Below are 22,645 nucleotides of genomic sequence, written 5' to 3'. Positions count from 1 at the left end.
AAAAAAAGTTTTAAAAGTGTAAAATAACCACTAGTTTAACTTAAACATAAGAATAATCTACAATATAATAAAATAAATACAAAAATAAATGCAAATTAAAAGAAATTATGTATTGGAGCGTTCATATTAGAGATTATAGATGCTGGCCCATATAACTGGATACTAGGGATGTCCCGCTACAACTTTTTCACTTCCGACACGATACCAATATTGCAGCCTTGCGTATTGGCCGATACCGATATCGAGCCGATGCGATGCGATACCAGCACTAATCATGCATATTTTTATTACTTATTTTGTAGTGTGGAATGTTAGAAAAGGCTTGATTATTAAAAAAACAGATATAAACCAATGGATTACATATAATTAAACTTTTAGAATAAGAATATTCTATGATTGAATAAAATAAATTATAAAATAAAATAGAAGATAATGAAAAAATAAATATACATTATATTGGAGATTTTAGATACAGTCCAATAATATCCGATATTCGTTTTCTGGCTGATAATCGGACAGATATATCCGATATCAATATCGTAGCAGAACACCCTAACTTATAAAAGCCCATTTTATAATTTGACTGGGAAAGACTATGTTTAATGGAAATGAGTGCCTCGGTCAGATGAGGTAACTTGGATTGCAGTATCCTATGCCAGCTGGCTAGTGTCTAGAAAAAGTCACGACATGGATAAAAAGGCTTGACACAGATAGTGATCTGGATCAGAAGGTGAAGTGGAGGAACAGGTGCAAATAGGTCACCTGGGAGCAGGAAAGTACCTGTTTTAAGAAAGCCAACCTAAAGGGCCACGGTATTGCACTCCATTATAACTATAGCTTTTATAATCTTCCATAAGTTCCAGGTAGAAATACACTATAATACTTGTTACTTTTAATCGTACCTGTTGATATGTCCAATCCTCGGGTTGGAAATCACTGCTTGTTTGCTCAAACTTCAAGTTGAAATGAGGAAGCCTGTGCAGCAGGGTCACCCACCATGGGGGAGTGTAGCCAACCACTGCTGCCATGGCGGAGAGACGTCAAAAAGATCCACTACGGATACTTTTATCCTGTAATCAGAGAGGGAAAGCGGCATTACTTATAGATCAAAAAGGTAAACAAAAGCTGCAGGGATATAAAACAACAGTGTTGAGTGACAGTTCTGAAGATCCATATAGTCCTCAATTTGGTCTCAAATAAGGCCGAAATCAAAAAATAAACAAAATACAGAATGAATAACAACAAGTAGGGTTGTCCTGATACAACATTTTCACTTCCGATACGATACTGATATTGCAGCCTCAAGTATTAGCCGATACTGCCATCGATCCGATTCAATATCAGCACAAATCATACGTACTTTTATTACTTATTTTGTAGTGTGGAATGTTAGAAAAGGCTTGATTAGTTAAAAAACAGACCCATTTATTATAAACCAATGGATTACGTATACTTAACCTTTTAGAATAAGTATATTCTATGATTGAATAACAAAAAAAATTAAAAATTAAAATAGAAGATATTGAAAGAATAAATACAAAAAAAACAACAACATATATATTGTACAAGAGATTTTAGATGCAGTCTGATAAAATCCAATTTATGCTGATATCGGATCGATATCCGATATCAACATCGGATCGGGACACCTCCAACAACAATCTCAAGTGATCTTTTTGTTTTGGAGAAAAGAATAAGTAAGTCATTCACAGTAATGTAAATTTAGGGTTATAAACTGATAAACTGGGGGAATTTTTGCGATTACAATATTTTGCACTGGATGTCTGTTACCTTAAAAGGTGCTGGTTTGATTTATGATTACCATCCTGGAACATTTTATTGGTCCTAGTTTAGATGCCAAGAAAGAACAAAAAAGGCCGCTTGCTTTCAGTTTGACAACTCAAAGAGATTAACTAACCAATACACGACAGACTAGCCGAGTTTAAGCCTAAAAAAAAAAAAAAAGAAAAATTAAAAAGCTAATCATGAGTGGAATCACTGTTTCCAGCAAATAACTACAATTAAAAGAGACAAGAAAAGCCCTAGTAATGTGGTAAACACAGTGTATAGAGCTGGTCATTCACTAACTACTACCAGCTCGTGACTTAAGCTTAGCTAAGCTAGTTACTTCATTAACCCTTTCGGATACAAACAATGACCCGGGGAGTAAAGATAACACAAACCAAACACAGCAGCTGATTAAACATAAGTTCTAATGAAAATGTGAAGTTTTAATAAGCTGGTTATACCCGTAATGTAGGTTATGCGTGCTAACGTTAGCCGAGTTAGCTTTTGGTTAGTTGAGTCCGCTAAGAGTCCAACCAAGGCAAAGACGAGTCTTTTTAAATCCACTGTTACATTCTGCAGTGCGGACGGTTACATCCTGCTCCCCCGCTGTCTGCCTGGTGCACACGACATCCGCCACGGTGTGACTCCACAACCACAGCTCGAAGAACCTGTGACTCAAGCGTCCATCGGGTTATCATGAGAAATTTCCCAGAGTGAGTGAAGCTAGATCAGCGACTGTTGTGTGACAAGCACCAGGAACAGGAGCAGGAGAAGAATCCCTCTCTATATCTATGCTCCCCTTAGTAGCTCTCACTCACAGCATAACTGGCACAGCAGCGACACCCTGTGGACAACCACTGTAGAGGCACATTTACAGTCATCCATTTTTTTTCATCTAGGCTACACAAAGTTTCTACGAGAACAATATTGTTTATTTTTACTCAAATGTTAATATGCGGGCATGAAAAGCTGCCACATTCTTGGTGCAATTATAAAGTACTCCCAGGGACAAATTGGTAAATATATTACCTGTATATTCATTATGCACATGTATTTCGTTTTGTATACTTTAATAATAATAATAATAATAATAATAATAATAATAATAATAATAATAATAATAATAATAATCAAGTAAAGCTCTTTTTTCAGTTTAAATGTTTTATCTAGTCCCAACATTCAATGCCCAATACCTATTTATTGATTTCAATGTCAAAGTTATTTTTTTTCAGTGCCAACGTAAATCATACATTTAGAATCATTTAGATCGGTGTGATAAAAAAAAAAAAAAAAGCAATCCAGTTTAGGAAACAGTTTAGTAATATTTAGCATAGCCTTCTCTTCCTATGCAGAATTTTAAACAGCACAACGACATATGGAGGTAGAATTAAAATGTATTATTTATTAATTATGTTTACTGTGGTGCACATAGTACCGATGTTTACATGTTCTTAAAATCCCTTTTTAAAAATAAAGAGAAAAAAAAAAATAAAGAAATGTAGTCAATTTTATTTTTAAAACTTAGGGATTTAAAAAAAAAAAAATCTATATATATATATATATATATATATATATATATATATATAGAGAGAGAGAGAGAGAGAGAGAGAGAGAGAGAGAGAGAGCAATTGAATATTTTTAAATTGGTGGAAAAAGTTAATTATTTGTATCGCTTTGTTAAAACTGTATTTTCACAAAGTCCAAGAAAATAGTTTTGTAAAAAAACATGTAAAATTTTTAGTACTTTTTTTTTTTTTTTTTTTTAAAGATAAATAGAAGGAAAAAAAATTACAAAATGGTTTTTAGGATTTTACAGATAGACGTTTTAAATAAACGAGGATCCCTGAAGGCAGCATTATGAACGCGAGCAAACTTGAAATCTAAGCAAATACGGTCAGAGTAACTATTTACTATAAACAAGTACAAGGACGTAGAAACGAGGTAAACTAAGATGTTTTTGTTTTCTTCCTTAATGTTGACGTGCTCTAATAATATTTAGCTGACAGACCATGTTAAAGCTTTGTGGATATTTAGTGAAACGCCGAGATTTTTTTTCTCATTTAAATGTCCTCCTGTTGGTGTCAGTGGCTGAATGTAAACGATCAGGAAACATTTCGACAACCTTCTACCAGACTTGGACTTTAACCAACGCTCTGTACAACTTTAAGAAATAAATGACTTGTTTTTTCGTTTCCTCAGGAAATCACATGGCAGTGCTGTGGCGCTCACATGACAGGCTGAACCATGTCAGCAGAGATCAATGAAGGTACGGTGCTCAAACTTCACTTCTGCTCCTTTACTTCATCATTTCACACTATGTTTTCATGATTTACACCCGCGTCTTGTTCTATTGGTCGTTGTTGTTTATCGTGTCTACTCGGTCTCGTCTTGGTCGTGGATCTTCCTGTTGGCTCAGGTCTCGATGTGAACTGACCACCGAGAACTTTTGGGAACATTGTGATCGCAGTAAAAAAATAAATAAATAAATAAATAAATAAATAAAAGCTCTCCATCTTTCACGCTTTGGAATAGATTGTCATGGTTTTTGAAAAGCGATGATGGTGAATACAGTGGATAATGACTGATTCTGTCTGTCTGATAGACTAAAGCTGTTTTCTTTTTAGTTGCTGGTGTGTGTGTGTGTGTGTGTGTGTGTGTGTGTGTGTGTGTGTGTGTGTGTGTGTGTGTGTGTGTGTGTGTGTGTGTGTGTGTGTGTGTGTGTGTGTGTGTGTGTGTGTGGGGAGTGCTGTCATGTGCATACACTGAAGTTAACCTGATGGTGGCATTTCTGTAAAGATAAGACTGTTATAAAAGAAGACTTTAGTGCTTTAGGAACATTTAAGTTAGGGCTGCACGATTAGGACCAAAATGATAATCACGATAATTTTTTTATCAATATTGTAATCATCATAATTATTGATCCACCCCCCCCGTTTCATGTTCATGTACATACTATTTAATTTAATTTAAATGTTCTCCTGCAGTACTCATCAATGCACTACTGCACTATTATCTTATTATTATTATTATATTTTATTATTATTATTATTATTATTTTTTTATACTATTATTATTATTATTATTATTATTATTATTATCTTGTTATTTTATTTAGTTTTGCACATTCTAGTCTAACTACTGTTTATATTTATGTTTATATTTATTATTATTTTTTCGAGTTGATTGTTATTATTTCATGTTTACACTATTAGAGAGAGCACAGTTCACCAAGTCAAATTCCTCGTGTGTATAACATACATTCTTGGTCAATAAAGTTGATTCTGATTCTGATTATCATCACAATTATTTATCATGTTTGGGAAAAATCTGTATTTATTTTGCACTACTTTTAAAAGACAATATAGTTTTTTAATAAAGCTTAATTTGTACAGTGCAAAATGAAGCTTTAAATACAAATTATACCCCCCCCCCCCCCTTCAAAAAAAAAGATTAGGCTATTATGAAAGAAGACTTATCTATTGTATCAAGCTTTTATGCTTTGGGTACATTAAAGATAGGGCTGCACGACTATGACCAAAATGGTAATCACGATTATTTTTTATCAATATTGTAATCATGATTATATTACAATTATTTATCACGTTCGGAAAAAATCTGTATTTCTTTTGCACTACTTTAAAAAAAAAAAAAACAGTATATGAACAGTTTACAGTGCAAAATGAAGCTTTAAATAAAAATTATACCAAAAAAAAGAAGAAATTAACTCAAGATTTTAAAATGTACAAAGGTTTAACTGAATAAATACACTATTACAGAGTGCTTTCACAAAATGCAATTTATTGGAAACATTTACAGCTCTCATTAATCCACCAAATGACTCAAAACTGACTCTAACTGAATGTTGGGAAAGTGCCTGATTTGATATGTAGCAGAGCCCACATTTTAATTGTAAATGTTGCCGACGATCAGGTTCATTTAATCGTGGCAACTGAAGTCACGATCATGATTAAAATTTGATTAATTGTGCAGCCCTAATTTAAAATGGAGATTATTGTGGGGTCTAATCTGTGATAAAAGAGCACGTGGTTATATCTGACACAGGGCTGTCAAACACTTTTTAGTTCAGGGGCCAAATGCAGGGCTGCACAATTATGGCCAAAATAATAATCATTATTATTTTCATCATGATTATAATCACAATTATTTATCATGCTTGGAAAAAAAAAAAAAAAAAAAAAAAAAAAAAAATCTGTTTTTATTACACTACTTTTAATCTAACAGTTCACAGTGCAAATTGAAAAAAATGTATTCTATGTTTTTGGAAAGCTGAAGATTTAGAGGAAAACCCCCTAAAATACCCAAAGGACAGTTAACAGTGGCCTCAAACATGATGTTTTCAAGTAATCCTGGGAAATATATGTAAACATTTCCCACTGGATCTGAAGAATCTCAGGTGCATCAGAGTAAAGTTTAGAGTTTAATAAAGTAGTGCAGTAATCTAATGACTTTCTCAGTGTGATGCTAAGCAGGCATTGTTTTCCTTATAGGCTCAGTTCCCTCCTATTACAGAGACGTGCACGAGGCCATTCGCTGCAGGACAGACGAGAGAGTGCAACTGCAAGTTTTTCAGAGACTGCTTTTAAGGACTGATCTGTCTGAAGCAGCTCTAAACCAGGTGAGGAAATCTCTGCGTCTCCTCCAACATCAGTGTAGCAGGCCACGACTAAAGGAAAGCCGTGTTCCAAACCCACACAGGAAGGCAGAGAACCAGGACAAAGAAAAGAAAGAACCTGCTCCATTTCAAGCCCCAAACTCCAGTTTTTAGACTTAAATTTAGCATTACTATCCTCAGTACGGCCTGTTATTATTCACAGTATTAATAAAATATTATTATTCACATTATTCATATAATGATCATATACTGACAGTTCACCAGCAGGCAGTAAATGGGTTTTATGTTGATGTAAATGCAAAGTGTAATTCAGTAATCCTGGCTACAACTACACCATAAAGTAGAGCTTTTCAACTTTGGGGTCATCTGCAATTTAAATGGTTTCGCCTGAAATGTCTAGTAATTGGAAAAAAAAAAAATCACTGGTTAAAATATATATATTTTAAGTTATTTATTACTCTTTTTTTTCTCAAATCGAAACACAATCTCAAACAACTGTATTCTACACTTTTATTTTTTCAATTATAAATCTAGTTCAAATAAAATGGTTTATATACTGTAAATATCTAATATAGTGCATTTTGTCATTAATTGTGGATGATCTGTATTGATAACGCAGCATAACAAACATGATCAGAAACTGATTCTAGAAAAACTAAATGTCTTTGGGGTCGCTAGAAATTTGTAATATCAAAATGGAGTCACGTCCCAAAAAAGTTTGGGGGAACCACTGCCATAAAAACAACAAATAAAGAATATTCGAGACATCTAAAAGTGTAGTTAGTTGTTGTTCTCACTGTTTATTTATTTATTTATTTATTGTCTTAGTGACTCCGCTTTTAAATACACTTATTTATCCATCTTTTTTATTTTTCTCTGTATCTTACACCACAAGAGTTGTGTATAATGACAATAAAAGCATTCTATTCTATTCTATTCTATTTTATTCTATTCTATTTTGGTATGTAAGATGATACTGTAGATAATTAGGAGCGAGGATAGAGTTTTTTTGGTAAGCCAGACTTCTGGACCCAAAATTCCCCTATTTAGTATTTTTTATTGGAACGTTACTATAGCAAAAAGTTAATGTTATGAAGCTGCTTTTATTGTGAAGGATGAATGAAGAACCAGCCGCTGGTTCGGTGACCTGTCTGTCTCTTTTCCTGACGTTTCTGCAAATCACACTTTTTTTTACAGGGAGAGATTTGTCTCAAAAAGATTCACAAATATATAATGTATTTTTCAGATTTTTCCCATGCGTAAATTGTGTGTCAATGACTTTTCTGTGAAAATCTGAAAAAAAAACTGACTTATAAAAATCTGAATAATACATGTGAACGTCTGGAAAAAAAACGTGAAAATATTAAAAAAACACGTGAAAATCAGAAAAACATATGTGAACATCTAAACAACACATGAAAATAAAAAAAATGTGTGAAAATCAATAAAAACATGTGAAAATGTAAAAAACACGTGGATATTAAACAAAACATGTGAAAATCTGAAAAACATTGAAAATCTTAAAACAATATGTGAACATCTAAACAACACATGAAAATAAAAAAAAAGATGTGAAAACCAAAAAAAAAAAAAACACGTGAAAATCTGAAAAATGTAAAAATCTAAAAAGCACATTTGACAATAAAAAAAAAAAAACACGTGAAAATCTAAAAAAATTTAAATATCTGAAAACTGTGAAAATCTAAACATGTTCAAATCTGAAAAAAAACATGTGAAAATCTAAAAAACTATTTTTGACACAAGGGTTTCACCATACTTTTTGCATGAAGAAATAGAATCAACACGAGGCGCTATGTGACCATGTGACTATGGTTTTTGTCCTCATCAGATTGTGAAGCATGTTGACTCTGTGGACGGGTTTCTGAGCAAGTTGTCCTTTTATAAAGCACTGGCTTTGATTGCTCTCGCCCAGCAAGGAAAGACCCCCAGCCCCAAGCTCCTGGAGAACTGCATTCTGGGTAGGTGACAACATGGTGGATTTATTAAAAGGAAGGCTTGGTGATTTCTTAGGGTGTCTATGGCTACTGTTCAGATACCATCCATTAAAAGACTCACTTTTAAAACACTTTGTTTGGAAGAAATCACCTTTTTAAAACATTAAATAACATTTTGGTAAATACAAGGGTGCTGGTTCTTTTAGTTTGTTCAAAATTCTTTTGTAAAATTTTTCTCCTTATTCCGTTTTGAATAATAACCAATCTGAGCATTAGCACAGGGAAGATCAAAGGTTTCTTTTCATCTTTTTGTTGTCATTTGTATTTTGTCCTGTTGTTTTAGTTGTAGTTTTGAGTGTTTTTGGAGTCAATTTGTGTGGTTTTGCATATTTCTTGTTGTTTTGTATATTACTCTTTCAATTTGTGTGTTTTAGGAGTCAATTTATGTTGTTTTTTGTGTTTTAAGAGTCGTTGTGTATTTTTGTTGTCATATTATTAATTTTTCTTGTCATTTTGTATATTTTTCTGTTATGTTTGTCTTTGTTAGTCTTTTTACGTCATTTTGTGTGTTTTTCTTGTTGTTTGGTATATTTCTCTCTCATTGTGTGTGTTTTTTGGAGTCAATTTATGTAGTTTTTTGTGTTTCACGAGTCATTGTCTATTTTTTGTGTAGTTTTGTATATTTGTCTGTATTTTTGTTGTCATATCATTCATTTTTCTTGTCATTTTGTATATTTTTCTGTTATGTTTGTCTTTGTTTTGTGTTTTAGGAGTCTTTTTATGTCATTTTGTCTGTTTTTGGGCCACCACTTTCCCATTACCTGTTATATACCGTACATTTTAACAACAATAACATTCACTTGAATTCAGAGTTGCTGTTTGAAATTGCTTTGATAATGAGGAGGAACGTTGTTGTTTAAAGTTATACGTGGCTTTTCTCTCCCAGTATTTCACTGGGATGATGAAATGAGGGAGTTTGCATAGAAGCTGCCATTATGGAAACCACAGTTAGGGCCATCCCAAAGGTTCTGCCATTTTTTTTTTTTATTTTTAGCTTCAGTGTTATTTAAGGCGTGGCTGGAACTTCTTGCAAGCCATTTCCTTGCTGACACTGCAACAACATTTCTGCATTCTTTCCAGTTCATTGCACTGACTTCATGACATGTTTGAAATGTTATGAAAGGAATGAATAACTGATCACATGAATCTCACATTCCATCACATTGCATGCAAGAAGGCAAACGTAATGAAATGGAAAGGGAAGTAGATGTAAAATTAACACCCCTGTGTGTCGGGAAATGCATGTGACTCTAGATCTTTTGTATTAATCACACACAGTCCATACTGAGTGTTTGTTCTGGTTGTGTGTCTGGCAGAGTTGCCTAAGCCTCATCTTGGAGAGCCAAAAGATCTGAGCAGTTTGAGGATGCAGCCGGTTCAGGAGAATGTGCTGACCTTGTCGCTGACGCTGGACAAAATCCTGGCCCGCGACACTGTGCAGGTGGAGCTTATACCTGAGAAGAAGGGACTGTTTCTAAAACACGTGGAGTACCAGGTCACCAGCCAGGTTAGTTCATTGACTTTGTAATCGCCATGAAAGTCCTCTAAAAAGTGTTCATTATAATTTAACGCAAACCTGGTGAACCATGTTACAGTTCTATGTACAGTTCTACACATATGTACTTCCATTTTACCATTTAAAAAAAATGAAATAATAATGGAAATCGAGGGGTATACTGACGCAAAAAAGGCTCAGACGCCCATGCCAAAAACTTAAAACCTACATTTTAATTAATTAGGAAGCCTAACAAGGTAACCAATAGATAGGAAAGAAATGAAATGATACTGTAGATTTGTATTTAGTGCATTTTACAGCTGATTTAGGACCCGTTGTAAGAGATGCTAACAGAAAGCTAACACAAGAGGAAGGTTAACTTTTTTTTAGGTTATTTATTTCAGGCTCAGTGGTTGTGATTACTTGTAATTGAACTTTAAGTAATGAAAATTGTAATTGTTTGTCTGAGGATAAAAAAAAGAATTGTAATTTAATTGTAATTGGAGAAAAATGCTGGTCACTGTAATCATAATTAAGTTGTATTGAACATAGGTAATTGAAAACACGATGAGCTGAAAATTTTACTGACTCCAAACCAAACCAAAAGGTTAATATTAAAGTTTTAATTTAAATCAGTCTGGACTGAGTGCTTTGGTGCTAATAAGTGAAACTGATTATATTGGTAATCGTACAGTTTTTTTTTATATTTGATGATTTTTATTAAAATCTGCCAAATCCCTGTTTTACATAAGTGACATCTAATTGAGTTTTGATATTTTTGTCAATCACTTTTGAATATATTTATATATTTGAAAAAAAAATGTCTCATGTGTGTATCATTTGTGTACACTAATTGGTTATTTAAAAAGTAACACACTATTCTGAAATGCATATCTTAAACTGACATTAAAAGTAAAACGTTTAAAAGAACTGGATGTTGTTTTTTTCTGGTCAGCATTCATTGTAAGTAACAAGTCAAAAATAAAACTACTGTGTACATCCTGCTAATCGCCTTTTTACGTTTCCCCCTCTTTTCTTTCCCAGCATTATAAAATATCCGTTTACCGACGCTACACCGATTTTGACGTCTTCCATGAAGTTTTGCTGCAGAGGTTTGCTTACAGAGTGGTGCCAGCACTGCCACCGAAAAGGATGTTAAAGGGTAATCCAATCAGCCGTTTTATTATGGCCACTGACAGGCAAACTGAATTACATTTGTGACGTGTTTTCATTGCATGGATGAGTGGGAAAGCAAATCTGTCCTTCGAATTAATGTCTTTTACACATAAAGGTGATAAAACAGATTTTATATATTTATTTTGGTGCTTATTTGCTGAATTCTATTATCATTTCTAGAGGTTGATATATAAACTTTTTTCAATAAAGGCCAAAAAAAATAAAAATAAAATAAAATATATGTATATATTATATATATTTTTTTTTTTTCTTTTTCTTTTTTTTGACCATCACCGGCCCTCCATAAGGAAGTGTAAGAAACACTTTATTATAGGGAGGATATAAAAAGAGAAGGCAGTGTGAGGGGGAAGGGAACAGGGAGGAGAGACTCAAGGTAGGAAATGGAAAAAGTGGGAAAGAGTTGATTATTTTAAAGTGAGATGTGAGGTTGTAGTTGTGCATATGGTGACAAGTGTGGAGCTTAGGTATAATGGTGGTAGCTGTGAACAGAGGGAAGGAGTGAGTGGTTACACCTAAAACAGGTATTTAGTTTTAACCGACTACTTGCACATTGTATATTGTTGTCATGTTTTACTGCTACTTACCCGTCCTCCTGTACTTTTTGTTCAATAAATGTTCAATAAATGTTAAAAGTTCTATTGGTGTGTTTAATTAAATTTCTAATACATACATTTATATCATATGAGTTTCAATTGTCTTTCAAAATCAATGTGCTTTAAAAAAAAAGTATATCGACCATCAGCTGAAGTTTTTTAAAAATCTGTATTGGCCTTTGAAAATCCCATATCGATCAACCTCTAATAATTTCTAATTTTATTAAAAAATATGAATATATTACAAAATTACCATCTCTGTCCACAGTTCTGACCAACGTGTCTGAGCGGGAGTTCATAGAGGGAAGGAGACGTGCCCTTTGCAGATTCCTTAACTTAGTGGCTCGCCATCCGTTTTTCTCAGAGGACGAGCTGGTGAAGACCTTCCTCACCTTTAGTGGCTCCGTGTGTATTTTCTATCGCTTTTTCCCAATTTTCAATCTTTTAAAATAATGACAGTACAGAGTGACAAAAATCCTTTCTGTGTCTGTTTCCACAAAAACAGGATGTTCAGATCAAGCTCCGTGACTCTTATAAGAGGACGAGGGATGAGTTCATGACTAACAGAATCGCAACCCAGTCAAAGGTTGGTAAAATACATTCCCTATGTTATCAGTTTGAACCTAGCGCTATATATTCAGTTATTATGTATGTGGAAGTAATTATTGTTTAATTTTAATATGCAATTATTAGTATGGCTTAGTGAACGTTGTTCTTTGTGCTACTTGTTGTTTTGGTAGGAATACCTTCCATCTGACATTCAGGCTCAGTTTTCCACAAGTCGGGAAATGATCCGAAACATTCACAACAGCTTCCAGAAGTTGAGGGACAGAGCGGAGAAGATGGCCGAGCGCTCAAAGGAGAACGCCACTGACCTCCTCATGTTTGGCAGAGAGCTGAGGTATTTTAATCCTTTACAGCCGACTTTCATTTATTAAACACATTTTTGAAGCGTTTGCAGCAGCCAGCTATAACAACAACTTGCCTTGAAAGCAAATGACCACTCTAAAACTCTAAAGTTTTTTATTTTTTATTTTATAAAAAGTTAGAAATATACCATCTTGATAAAAAATGTTTATGACACGTTTAAAATGTTTCAATATCTATCCACGCTATGAATGGTTGTGGTCCACTCTAGGCTGTTTAATCATGAACAGACAGGACATTTTACACATTTTCACTTGCAAAATGTGTGAACAAAAGTCACCAACACAAATATCACAAAATTATGTTTTTGAGCTGCTGGAAAAAAAACCAAAAAACAATATACCCAAGAAAAACCTGTAAGCTGTGAGCGCAAATTAGATTTAACTTCACATATTTTTAAATTATTATTATTATTATTATTATTATTATTATTATTATTATTATTATTATTATTATTATTATTATTATTATTTTATAATTATTATTGTTTATATTATATTTGCTATTTTACATCTATATTCTACTTATTTTTTTCGTAGTTGGGGCTAATAATTCAGGCTATTTCGATCCATTAAAAGAAACAGGAAAAATATAAATGAATAAATAACTAACAATAAATAATATATTTGCTACCCCAAGGGGAAATGGGTGAAAATGCAGACATATCTTTGCAAAGAATATTAAGACATTATTGTTATTTTTATTAATATTATTATTAAGTGTAGAAAGTCATAGTTTAAAAAAACAAACAGATGACAAATTAATGAATGGATGATCTTATATGTTTTATTTTGATGTTTTAAAGCAAAGAAATGCTGTATGTTTCTACAGGCTTTTTACTGTTGGTATGATATTTACGTTTTGTGTTGTTTTGTTATCCTAAAATGTGTCGGTGAGCACACAGCAGCATGTAATAGTCCTGTCTCTGTGTAATAGTCTTGTCTCTGTGTAATAGTCCTGTCTCTGTGTAATAGTCCTGTCTCTGTGTAATAGTCCTGTCTCTGTGTAATAATCCTGTCTCTGTGTAATAGTCCTGTCTCTGTGTAATAGTCCTGTCTCTGTGTAATAGTCCTGTCTCTGTGTAATAGTCTTGTCTCTGTGTAATAGTCCTGTCTCTGTGTAATAATCCTGTCTCTGTGTAATAGTCCTGTCTCTGTGTAATAGTCCTGTCTCTGTGTAATAATCCTGTCTCTGTGTAATAGTCCTGTCTCTGTGTAATAGTCCTGTCTCTGTGTAATAGTCCTGTCTCTGTGTAATAATCCTGTCTCTGTGTAATAATCCTGTCTCTGTGTAATAGTCCTGTCTCTGTGTAATAGTCCTGTCTCTGTGTAATAGTCCTGTCTCTGTGTAATAATCCTGTCTCTGTGTAATAATCCTGTCTCTGTGTAATAATCCTGTCTCTGTGTAATAGTCCTGTCTCTGTGTAATAATCCTGTCCCCTGCTGCAGTACGCTGGGCTCGGACTCTTCGTCTCTTCCCTCCATGGCGTCGTCACAGAGCACCTGGGGGACCCTTCGTCAGGCCCTGAAAAGCCTGTCTGTGGAGTTTGCTGTGCTGTCTGACAAAGCTGCTCAGCAGGTCCAGCCTTTTCACTCCTTCATCTTCCAAAACTGGCACAGACGAGTTAATGTTGTTTTTGTTCATGTCCTCAGGGCAGACGAGAGGAAGATGATGTTGTGGAGAAGCTGAATCTTTTCCTGGATTTGCTGCAGTCGTACAGAGTGAGTGGGATTCACCTTCAGGGGTCTCCTATCGGCCCCTCACATTCTTCTGTTTCTGCTTTCATCTTCATAAGGATAAACATGACGCAGCATAATAGTAGATTATAGAAGTCTGTGTTAATATAATTTAATAACACTAACTATAAAACAGATGAAAGGCTTTTTTTTTAAATAGGACAATAATGCAGAATCCCCCATAAGTGATATACAGTATATACATATATGTATGTGATCATTTCCTTGTTATTCCAAGCTTTAAGTCATATAACAGGTGTTTCAATAGTTTGTCATGCTTTTCTCCAGGATCTCTGCGAGCGCCATGAGAAAGGCGTCCTGCACGAGCACCAGCGAGCGCTGCACAAGTACGGTGTGATGAAGAGGCAGATGATGAGCGCCACGGTGCAACCCAAAGAGCAGGCGTCCGTAGAGCAGCTGGAATCCCGCATTATTCAGGTCAGAATTGTTTCTAACAGGGGCTTTCTGATGCTGCATTCACACCGGATGCGTCACGAAATGTTCGTGCGTCCAGATTACATACAAAGTCAATGAATAGATGTGTCCCAGATGCAAACTCTTTCCTGTGCGGCGGTCCGATCCGCATGTCAAATGCGATGGCTGTGCGAGCGCGTTCCCAATTTTACGCATCCGCACATTCGCAAGAGTTGAAAATATTGAACTCCTGCGACTGTTTCGCATGACGAAAGCCAATCAGAGTCTTTGTTGACGATGACGTCAGGTCGTCAACACGGACACTGTTCACCCATTCAACCATGGAGTAGAAGCTGTGTGTGACCACCTGGAGCTGTAGGACATGCCCTTTATAACCAGGACTAGGAAGGATTAGGAGGAGAATCAGCAAGGAGGTGGTAGTAGCAGGTAAAAGTTATCTCTGTAGCACTGAGCTAGGATAGCATTAGCCGCTAATCACACCGGCTTTTTTCCACTGGTGGTTTATGTTTATGAGAGGAGAAAAAGGAGCACAGCTCCTCACTTCAGCAGGCAGTGAAACTCACCAAGTTGGATGTGTCGCTGGTGGGCGGTGCTTCGCTTCAACGTTTCGTGCGGCAATGCGTCCGGTGCCGCAGAAGACGCATTCGGTGTGAACGCAGCATTAGGATTCTTGTTAATTATATCATGAGTTCCATTTGGAAAAGAAACATAATCACCAGCTATTTATTTATTTTTTTCTAAAGACCTAATATTGATACTGATTATAGCTAATCGCTAACTGCTAATTCTGCTACAGCAGTACCTCTTGGAATAATATTACAGTATGTGCAAATAGCTAAAAACTATGTATTCACATTTTTTAGTTTTTTTTATAATAAGTTGCAAGCTATTAGGAGTTTTTTTTTTTATTTAAAGAAATCATATCTTATTTTGAAGAACAATAACTCATGAAACTGCAGACTATAAATAAATCAGGCCACTCCTATTTACCTTTAATGCATACCAAGGTAATTTCAAACTACCCACATCAACTTAGTTTATGACTATTTAATTATTACAATAAGTTATCTCGGGATTCTCTTTTACTGTCCTCACCTTTGCTTTATTACATGCTGGTAGTTGCTCAATGTTTCACCAATAGTTCAGATGTCGAAATGAAAGATTGAGGATGAGATTATATTTAAAACTTTTGTATGGCTAATTATATAAAGAGAAGTGTATTCTCTTTAACTAAAATGTAAAGTTAAATAAATAATATATTTTCTTAAAAGCACATTTTAAACTTCTAAAAACGTTTGCATTAAAATATTTTATTAAATCTCCAATATTTATTAAATAATTTTCATCAACAAAACTTTTTTCATACATATTCCTTATTACTTATACCTAAAGTAGGTGAAAGATAGATGAAGATAATGTGGTTTAAAAACAGATAAAGTACCAGATTGCTGCCATCTGCTGTTTGAATTGGAAATTGACAATCTTGTACCTTCAAAATTAAAGCAGTTTCTATCTTTTTTTTTTTTTTTTTGCGTACATGTCCACAGCCTAATTTAAGGTTCTGACCCACTAGTTGAGAACCCCAGTTCAAATGACTTGATTATTTGAAAAAAATATATAAGCACATATATTTATTTTTTCTCAAAATAGCAAGAGAATGCCATCCAGACCATGGAGCTACGAAACTACTTCTCCCTGTTCTGCCTTCATCAAGAGACGCAGCTCATCTTCGCCTACCTGCCCATCACATCCCACATTCTGGGATCCTTCGTTAACTCCCAGGTCCAAGGACACAGAGAGGTGAGACTGTTTTCACATTCACAAGTGTGTATCTGTAGTTATATACAATATGCCTGTATGACTAAAACCTTTTATACACGGTCAGATTATTTATTTCCTTTCCCTAAAAACTACAAATGTTATTTATTATCTTACGTCTGCACCCCAAGAGGTCTGATCCCAAGTAGGGCTGCTCAATTAATCGAAATTCGATTACAATTTTGATTATTACACCCAACGATTACAAAAATAACAATCGAGAAAAAAACAATATACATATATATTTATTTTTTAAATATGTTTTTCACTAAAGTAAAGAAAAAAAACACAATTTCTGACATCTACAATTAATAAAGCTTGGCACGCAGGTTATTAATAACTTTGAGTTGTTTAATCCATGCACATGCAAGCTCCTCCCCTCTCACGAAGAAAGTTGTTGCTAAAGTTTTGTGCAAAAGTGAACATACTTGATTTTATAGTTTGAAGGATTTTATTTGTTTTAAGAAAAATATTTTTTTTGTTTGTGCAAAAAATAAACAACTTTTTGAATGACAAATAATCGTGACTTCAATTATGACTAAAAGTAATCGTGATTATTCTTTCTATAATCGAGCAGGTATTATGTTCCTGCTTAATTATAATGAATATAAATCAAGTTGTTCTCAACTTTATGTTGCGTTTCTTTTAATTTCACAGCAAATATGACCAGTTTTAACCTTTTTATTGCCTGTTTTCCAGATGGGAGAGGTGTGGAATGAACTGCAGCCAAAACTCAGTTGTCTTTTTGCTGAAAATAACGGATTGAAGTCCATCTGAGATTTAAATACACAAGATGGTTGGATTACCACTACAGATGAGATAACATGCATTGTGAGATTACAGAGTAAATGGTAGGAGCCAGACTGTAGGGTGGTGTTGTTAAAGGTGAGCTAAATATTGACTTAAACGTGGGATAAAGAGGTTTGTTTTTTTTTTCCCAAATAATTTTGACCTCAAACGTTTGACACACTAAAGCAAGTTCAAATATACTGAGCTTGACTTGATAATAATGGATGAGATTCTTTTCAGTCTCTATTCGTTAACAGTAGATATCACATTTGGGGTATTTAGTGTATGTATATATACACACATTTATCTGCACATCATGTATTTTCATGAACAAGTGTCTTTTGTTTACTCTTGATACAGTCTGATCGTAGCTCTGCTTAAATGTCATGCAGGACTTTGTTATATAAGCTATTTAAAAAGGCCTGAGCTCGAAAGTGACACTAGGAGATCATCAAATTACTGATTTAAATGACAAATGGCAACAACGAAGCAGTACGACGTTGATCTTTACCACCGTTGAAACATGACTTACATTAATGAGTAATATAATCATATGTTAGCACTCCAATAAAATAAAAAACAAACATTAAATGATATTATCAGACTACTTTACTTGACAGATGAGTGAGAACCGTTAAGAACAAACACAGCCTGAATACTGCTGGATTATTTCAATGTAAAAGCATTTATATCTATACAGTTTACACAGGTTATTTTTGCACTTAGAAAAAATTAAAGGGACTAATCAGAATGTGTGCGAGTAACTGGACGACACAGTTCATCTCATTTACTGACACAATGGATGTCAGCCTAAATCAAATTTCAGAAATACATCGTAAAAAAAAGGAAGACACAAATGAAAGTTTAACATTTATTTAATGAAGTAAGTAACTACCTGCACACATGGCATTAAACATTTGAAGTTGTGTAAATACTGTAAATATTCCTTTGTCTTGTTGAGTTGTATCAAATCAATTAACCATGAATAAAAAGCAATGGAGATATACCTTTGACTTTGTTGTTGCCCTGATTCATTTTGGATTGTGTACTTTGTGAAAGTGTGTGGAACATGGATCCTTCATCCTTTGTAAACATGGCTGCCATCAGAGCGCCTCCACCTCCTCCAGCTTGTGGCTGAGAATCACGTCGTGACCCTGAAACTTGAAGTATCCTAAAAACTTCTTATTCTGGAGCAGCAGAGGGAACCACATGATATCATCAGGCCACATCTGACTGAAAGGGATTTGGTCCTTTTCAAACCACTGGGGCCTCATTTCTAGAAAACACCAGAGAGAATAATTCAATAAATAATTCATATTTACTATTCCATGTAGTGATACACAGGCTTTGTACAGTCATTCAGATTTTATGAAACCTTTTGAATCATTTTTACTAGCTTTATCTCAACTAAAGGTGTCCCGATCAGATATTGATATCGGTCCGATATCAGCCGGAAAACGAATATCGAATTTTATCGAACTGCATCTAAAATCCCCGATGTAAGCTCTCTGATAAAATGTTCCGCTCCAGCACTTTCATAGACGACTGTGGTTCACACTCCATCAAAGTAACCTACAGTTGCTGACTATTGTTCTCTGTTTGAGTAACATCATTTGATCAAGCCTTTTCTAACATTCAACATTACAAAATAAGTAATAAAAGTATGTATGATTTGTGCTGGTATGGAATTGAATCAGTATCGGCCGATACGCAAGGCTGCAATATCGGTATCATATCGGAAGTGAAAAAGTTGTATCGGACATCCCTAATCTCAACTATACAACACATGCTAAAATGTTAATCTTGTAAATCTGTGATGCTGCTTCCCTCTTAAGGCTAACATTTTAAATTAGCTTGACAATCTGAATACATTAAAAATCATTGCTTAGGGAGGGCTGGTGATGGTCACAAATATGTAATAAAATAAATTCCTTTATTTATTTGCAATAACAAAACATGCATTGCTGTCTATAAAAGATTGCACTTCTTGTAGTGTTAACCTTCAACAAAAAATAAATGAAAAAATCATTGCTTAAAAGAGAACTAATTAATCACATTTGTTTTATTACAATATATTTTTACATTTCTACTTATTCTAGAGTTTTAACTTTATTACTTAAATCAAATGTATTTATTTTAAAGATGTAATACAAAAAACAGGTAAAAAAAAAAACCAAATGTCAAGTGTATTTATATTAGGGATAGACCGATATTATCGGCCAATTTTCTCATTTTTTTTTACGTGTATCATTCATTGGCTGATGCGGGCTGCTGCGTTCGCCGAGCCGCATTATTTACAGAGAGCAGAAATATTTTTGACTTGTTCTTGTTCTACATCACCTGTTTTTAATATATGTTAAATATTTTTCGTTGTACCTCACCTTTGTTAATTTCAAGAAATGTTCCTTTTTTTAAATTGAGAGTCGTACCATTTGTTATGATCATTGTGTAATTTATATGATGTAAATTGAGGAAGCAAAAGTAGTATCGGCTCAAAAAAATCTGCAGTCCGTATGGATGGACAAAAAAAATCGGTATTGGCCCTAAAAAAATTCCACGTCCATCCCTAATTCATATTGTGGAAAATACTTCCAAAGCACTTCTAAAGACAAACGTGTTGCTTTTTAATTTCACTTGCAAACAGTACTGTAATCAATAATATATTTCTGCGCTGCGAGTTTATCAATATTCCATGAATCTGTTTAACCATGCTTAATAAGCATAAGGGAATTCCTATGATAACGGCACTCTGTCATAACTCTTAAGTTTTAATTAATGTAACTATTTCATGGTTTAACCCACTTGGGGCCAAAAATGAACCCTGAACTAGTAGATGACAGCAGTCCAAACACACTGTCTCAGATGGTTTCAGTGCTGTTATCTGGTGTGGTGGCGGTGCACAGGAAACCCTACCGTCAGATTCCGTTGGTTCACCGTTATAACCGTCTGCTCGGAAAACATGGACATCCATCAGCTCCGTTTCACCAACAAATTCAAACTTGATATTTCCGACCTTCTCCAGTGCGTCCACTGTGAGTCCACTTTCCTCTTCCAGTTCTCTACGATAAAACACACATTTCGGATGAATGCTAGTAAAGCAGCAGAAAAAACGTTATACATCACAAGCTCTCCTTTTTTTAACCAGCAAGAACTCTCATATTGGAGGACGTTACAGAACAAAATATATAACTGTAATAACAGATAACTATAAAATCGCGATAAACGGGCACAGGTTTTCTGAGCTTCTTTGCCTTTTGTGAGCACTTGTGCACAATTAAGTTGTCAGTCAAAACTTTTTTGTAAAAATCCAGCAGATTAAAACGATACCTTCATGGGGTGCCGATTGTAAAGTTGAGCATGCTGGAAAAAAAAAAAAAAAAAACCTGCAGCATTTAGCAACAACCTACATTTTTCAATAGTGTGTGTTTTTTTTCCGGTATTAAATCTAAAATAGAAATGGTAAATCTAAATATTACATTTAAATCTAAAATATAAATGGTATTTATAAATATATATATATATATATATATATATATATATATATATATATATATTTTTTTTTTTTTTTTTTTTTTTTTTTTTAAACCTAAATGTTAAATTTAAATCTAAATGTCACAGGTGAATCTCAATATTTAGCTACTATGCAAAATCGCCGAAAGTACCAACGTAAAAAACTCATTCCGGTGTATTTGCATATTAGCTCAATACTTAGTTTCTCCCCTGTGACATTTAGATTTAACATTGAAGATTTACATTTAGACTTAACATTCAGATTTAGATTTTTACCAGGTAAAAAAAAAAAAAAAAAATCAAATTTCAGAAGTAATGCTGTAAACATGCTATAGAGTAATGTAAAAAAAAAATCACATACGTTTTTTAAACGTGGTTTCTTGCTAAAATGTTGCTGTTTATTTTAGCATGCATAACTTTACAATCGGCGTCCCATATAACTTTGCCATGTACAAAGTTAAATTACTATATAAAATGACTTGTGTAAATGATGTTGGCTTTACCTTCTTGCAGCTTTTTCAATGGTTTCCCCAGGTTGAACTTTGCCCCCGAACCCGTTCCACCTCCCGGCCCCGAAGCCTCTTTTCTTCATACCGAGCAGCACGCGGTGCGGTTCTACCACCATAACCAACGTCAACAGTTTGGATGTCAGCATCTCCACCTGAGGGAAGGCAGAGGAAGTAGCTGACATGTTTGTTTGCTAAATGTAGCATTGTTTATGTTTTTACCTGCTGGGTAGAGCCGTTAAAAAGAGAGCTATTTAAGGAAGGAAATAATAGCAAAATACTAGATTAAAAATGAATCGTTGAATCAAAACAGCGCATTACTTCCCTGACGCGCTCCCGCGTGCACTATGAGTATGTCATGCCGTGACGCTGTACGAGACAAGGGTTCTGATTGGTTATTGCCTCATCCTGTCCGACCAATCATGATCACCTATGACGATCACGAGAGTCTGAGTGTGACATTAAAATATGTTCGACTAGAAACGGCGGATCGTCTATTATTATTATTATTATTATTATTATTATTATTATTATTATTATTATTATTATTATTATTATTATTATTATTATTATTAATAATAATAAAAAAAACTTTTCAAACAAAAAATGTTTAAATGTTTAAATGCAAAAAAATATTAGAGACCCAAGCAATTGCATTTGAACACAGTGAATTAATAAATGTGTGAGCATAACCACGTGGAGTAAAAGGGTTTATTGTATACTAAAACGTGTATGTAAATATTACGTCAATATTAAATATACGTCAAACCTTTTTAGTTATTTTGATTAATCATCAACTTCAAGATTAAGGAGTTTATTTTTGTCATTTATTAGAAGTGAGTGTAAATTGAATGGGTTTTAGAAGTTTTCCATTAGAAATATTCAGGGTTTCTCTACAGAGCTTGTGGTGAAGGTTAAAAAAAAAAAAATGAAATCAACTTTTATAAAATCTTTTGAAGCAACTATTTCACATTTATGAAATTTACAGAAGAGGTTGCCGTTTTCACACATTTCACATTACAGTTACAGGAAAAGTCTCCTTCATATTTAAATTTTTAAATATGAAGGGGCAGTGCTGAGTTTGAAATGTGATTATCCAGCTCTGAAAATAGTGATTTCGTTTTTTATTCAGTTTTAGTAAATATTTTAAAACTGTATTACTTTTGCGTTTCAAGATATATATTTTTATGTTGTGTTTCTTTT

At 34.0% G+C, this 22,645-nt stretch overlaps 3 protein-coding genes across 5 annotated transcripts in view; 1 reads left to right on the top strand and 2 right to left on the bottom strand.

The window, feature by feature from the left end:
- Positions 1-2,590, bottom strand: part of ttyh3a (tweety family member 3a) — a 29,386-nt gene extending 26,796 nt beyond the window's left edge. The window contains exons 1-2 of the mRNA XM_028455728.1: positions 2,250-2,590; positions 903-1,070 (exon numbers count right to left, since the gene is read on the bottom strand). Coding sequence (XP_028311529.1) covers positions 903-1,028 — 126 coding nt within the window. The 5' untranslated portion in view covers positions 1,029-1,070; positions 2,250-2,590. The remainder of the gene's footprint in view (positions 1-902; positions 1,071-2,249) is intronic.
- A 1,020-nt stretch (positions 2,591-3,610) lies between these two features.
- On the top strand, positions 3,611-18,439 carry snx8a (sorting nexin 8a). Of its 3 annotated transcripts, XM_028455956.1 has the most exons (14): positions 3,611-3,729; positions 3,988-4,054; positions 6,297-6,424; positions 8,271-8,400; positions 9,753-9,943; positions 10,976-11,093; positions 11,990-12,126; positions 12,227-12,307; positions 12,462-12,622; positions 14,097-14,226; positions 14,301-14,369; positions 14,673-14,822; positions 16,470-16,619; positions 17,337-18,439. In XM_028455956.1, exons 2-14 carry the CDS (start codon positions 4,033-4,035, stop codon positions 17,412-17,414), a joined length of 1,545 nt encoding a protein of 514 aa, XP_028311757.1. In that variant the 5' UTR covers positions 3,611-3,729; positions 3,988-4,032; the 3' UTR covers positions 17,415-18,439. The 3 variants fall into 3 exon arrangements, with proteins under 3 accessions (XP_028311757.1, XP_028311759.1, XP_028311758.1); XM_028455957.1 differs by lacking the exon at positions 6,297-6,424 and having other exon boundaries at positions 3,658-3,729; XM_028455958.1 differs by lacking the exons at positions 6,297-6,424; positions 8,271-8,400.
- nudt1 (nudix (nucleoside diphosphate linked moiety X)-type motif 1) lies at positions 18,284-21,804 on the bottom strand. Its single transcript, XM_028455959.1, has 4 exons — positions 21,665-21,804; positions 21,440-21,597; positions 20,340-20,485; positions 18,284-18,702 (listed from the first exon to the last, which is right to left on the bottom strand). Exons 2-4 carry the CDS (start codon positions 21,589-21,591, stop codon positions 18,530-18,532), a joined length of 471 nt encoding a protein of 156 aa, XP_028311760.1. The 5' UTR covers positions 21,592-21,597; positions 21,665-21,804; the 3' UTR covers positions 18,284-18,529.
- Between the last annotated feature and the right edge of the window lie 841 nt (positions 21,805-22,645).

This window comes from Gouania willdenowi, chromosome 8 (assembly GCF_900634775.1).
Source record: "Gouania willdenowi chromosome 8, fGouWil2.1, whole genome shotgun sequence".
Taxonomy (NCBI): Eukaryota; Metazoa; Chordata; class Actinopteri; order Blenniiformes; family Gobiesocidae; genus Gouania; species Gouania willdenowi.
This window is presented reverse-complemented; position numbering and strand designations above follow the sequence as displayed.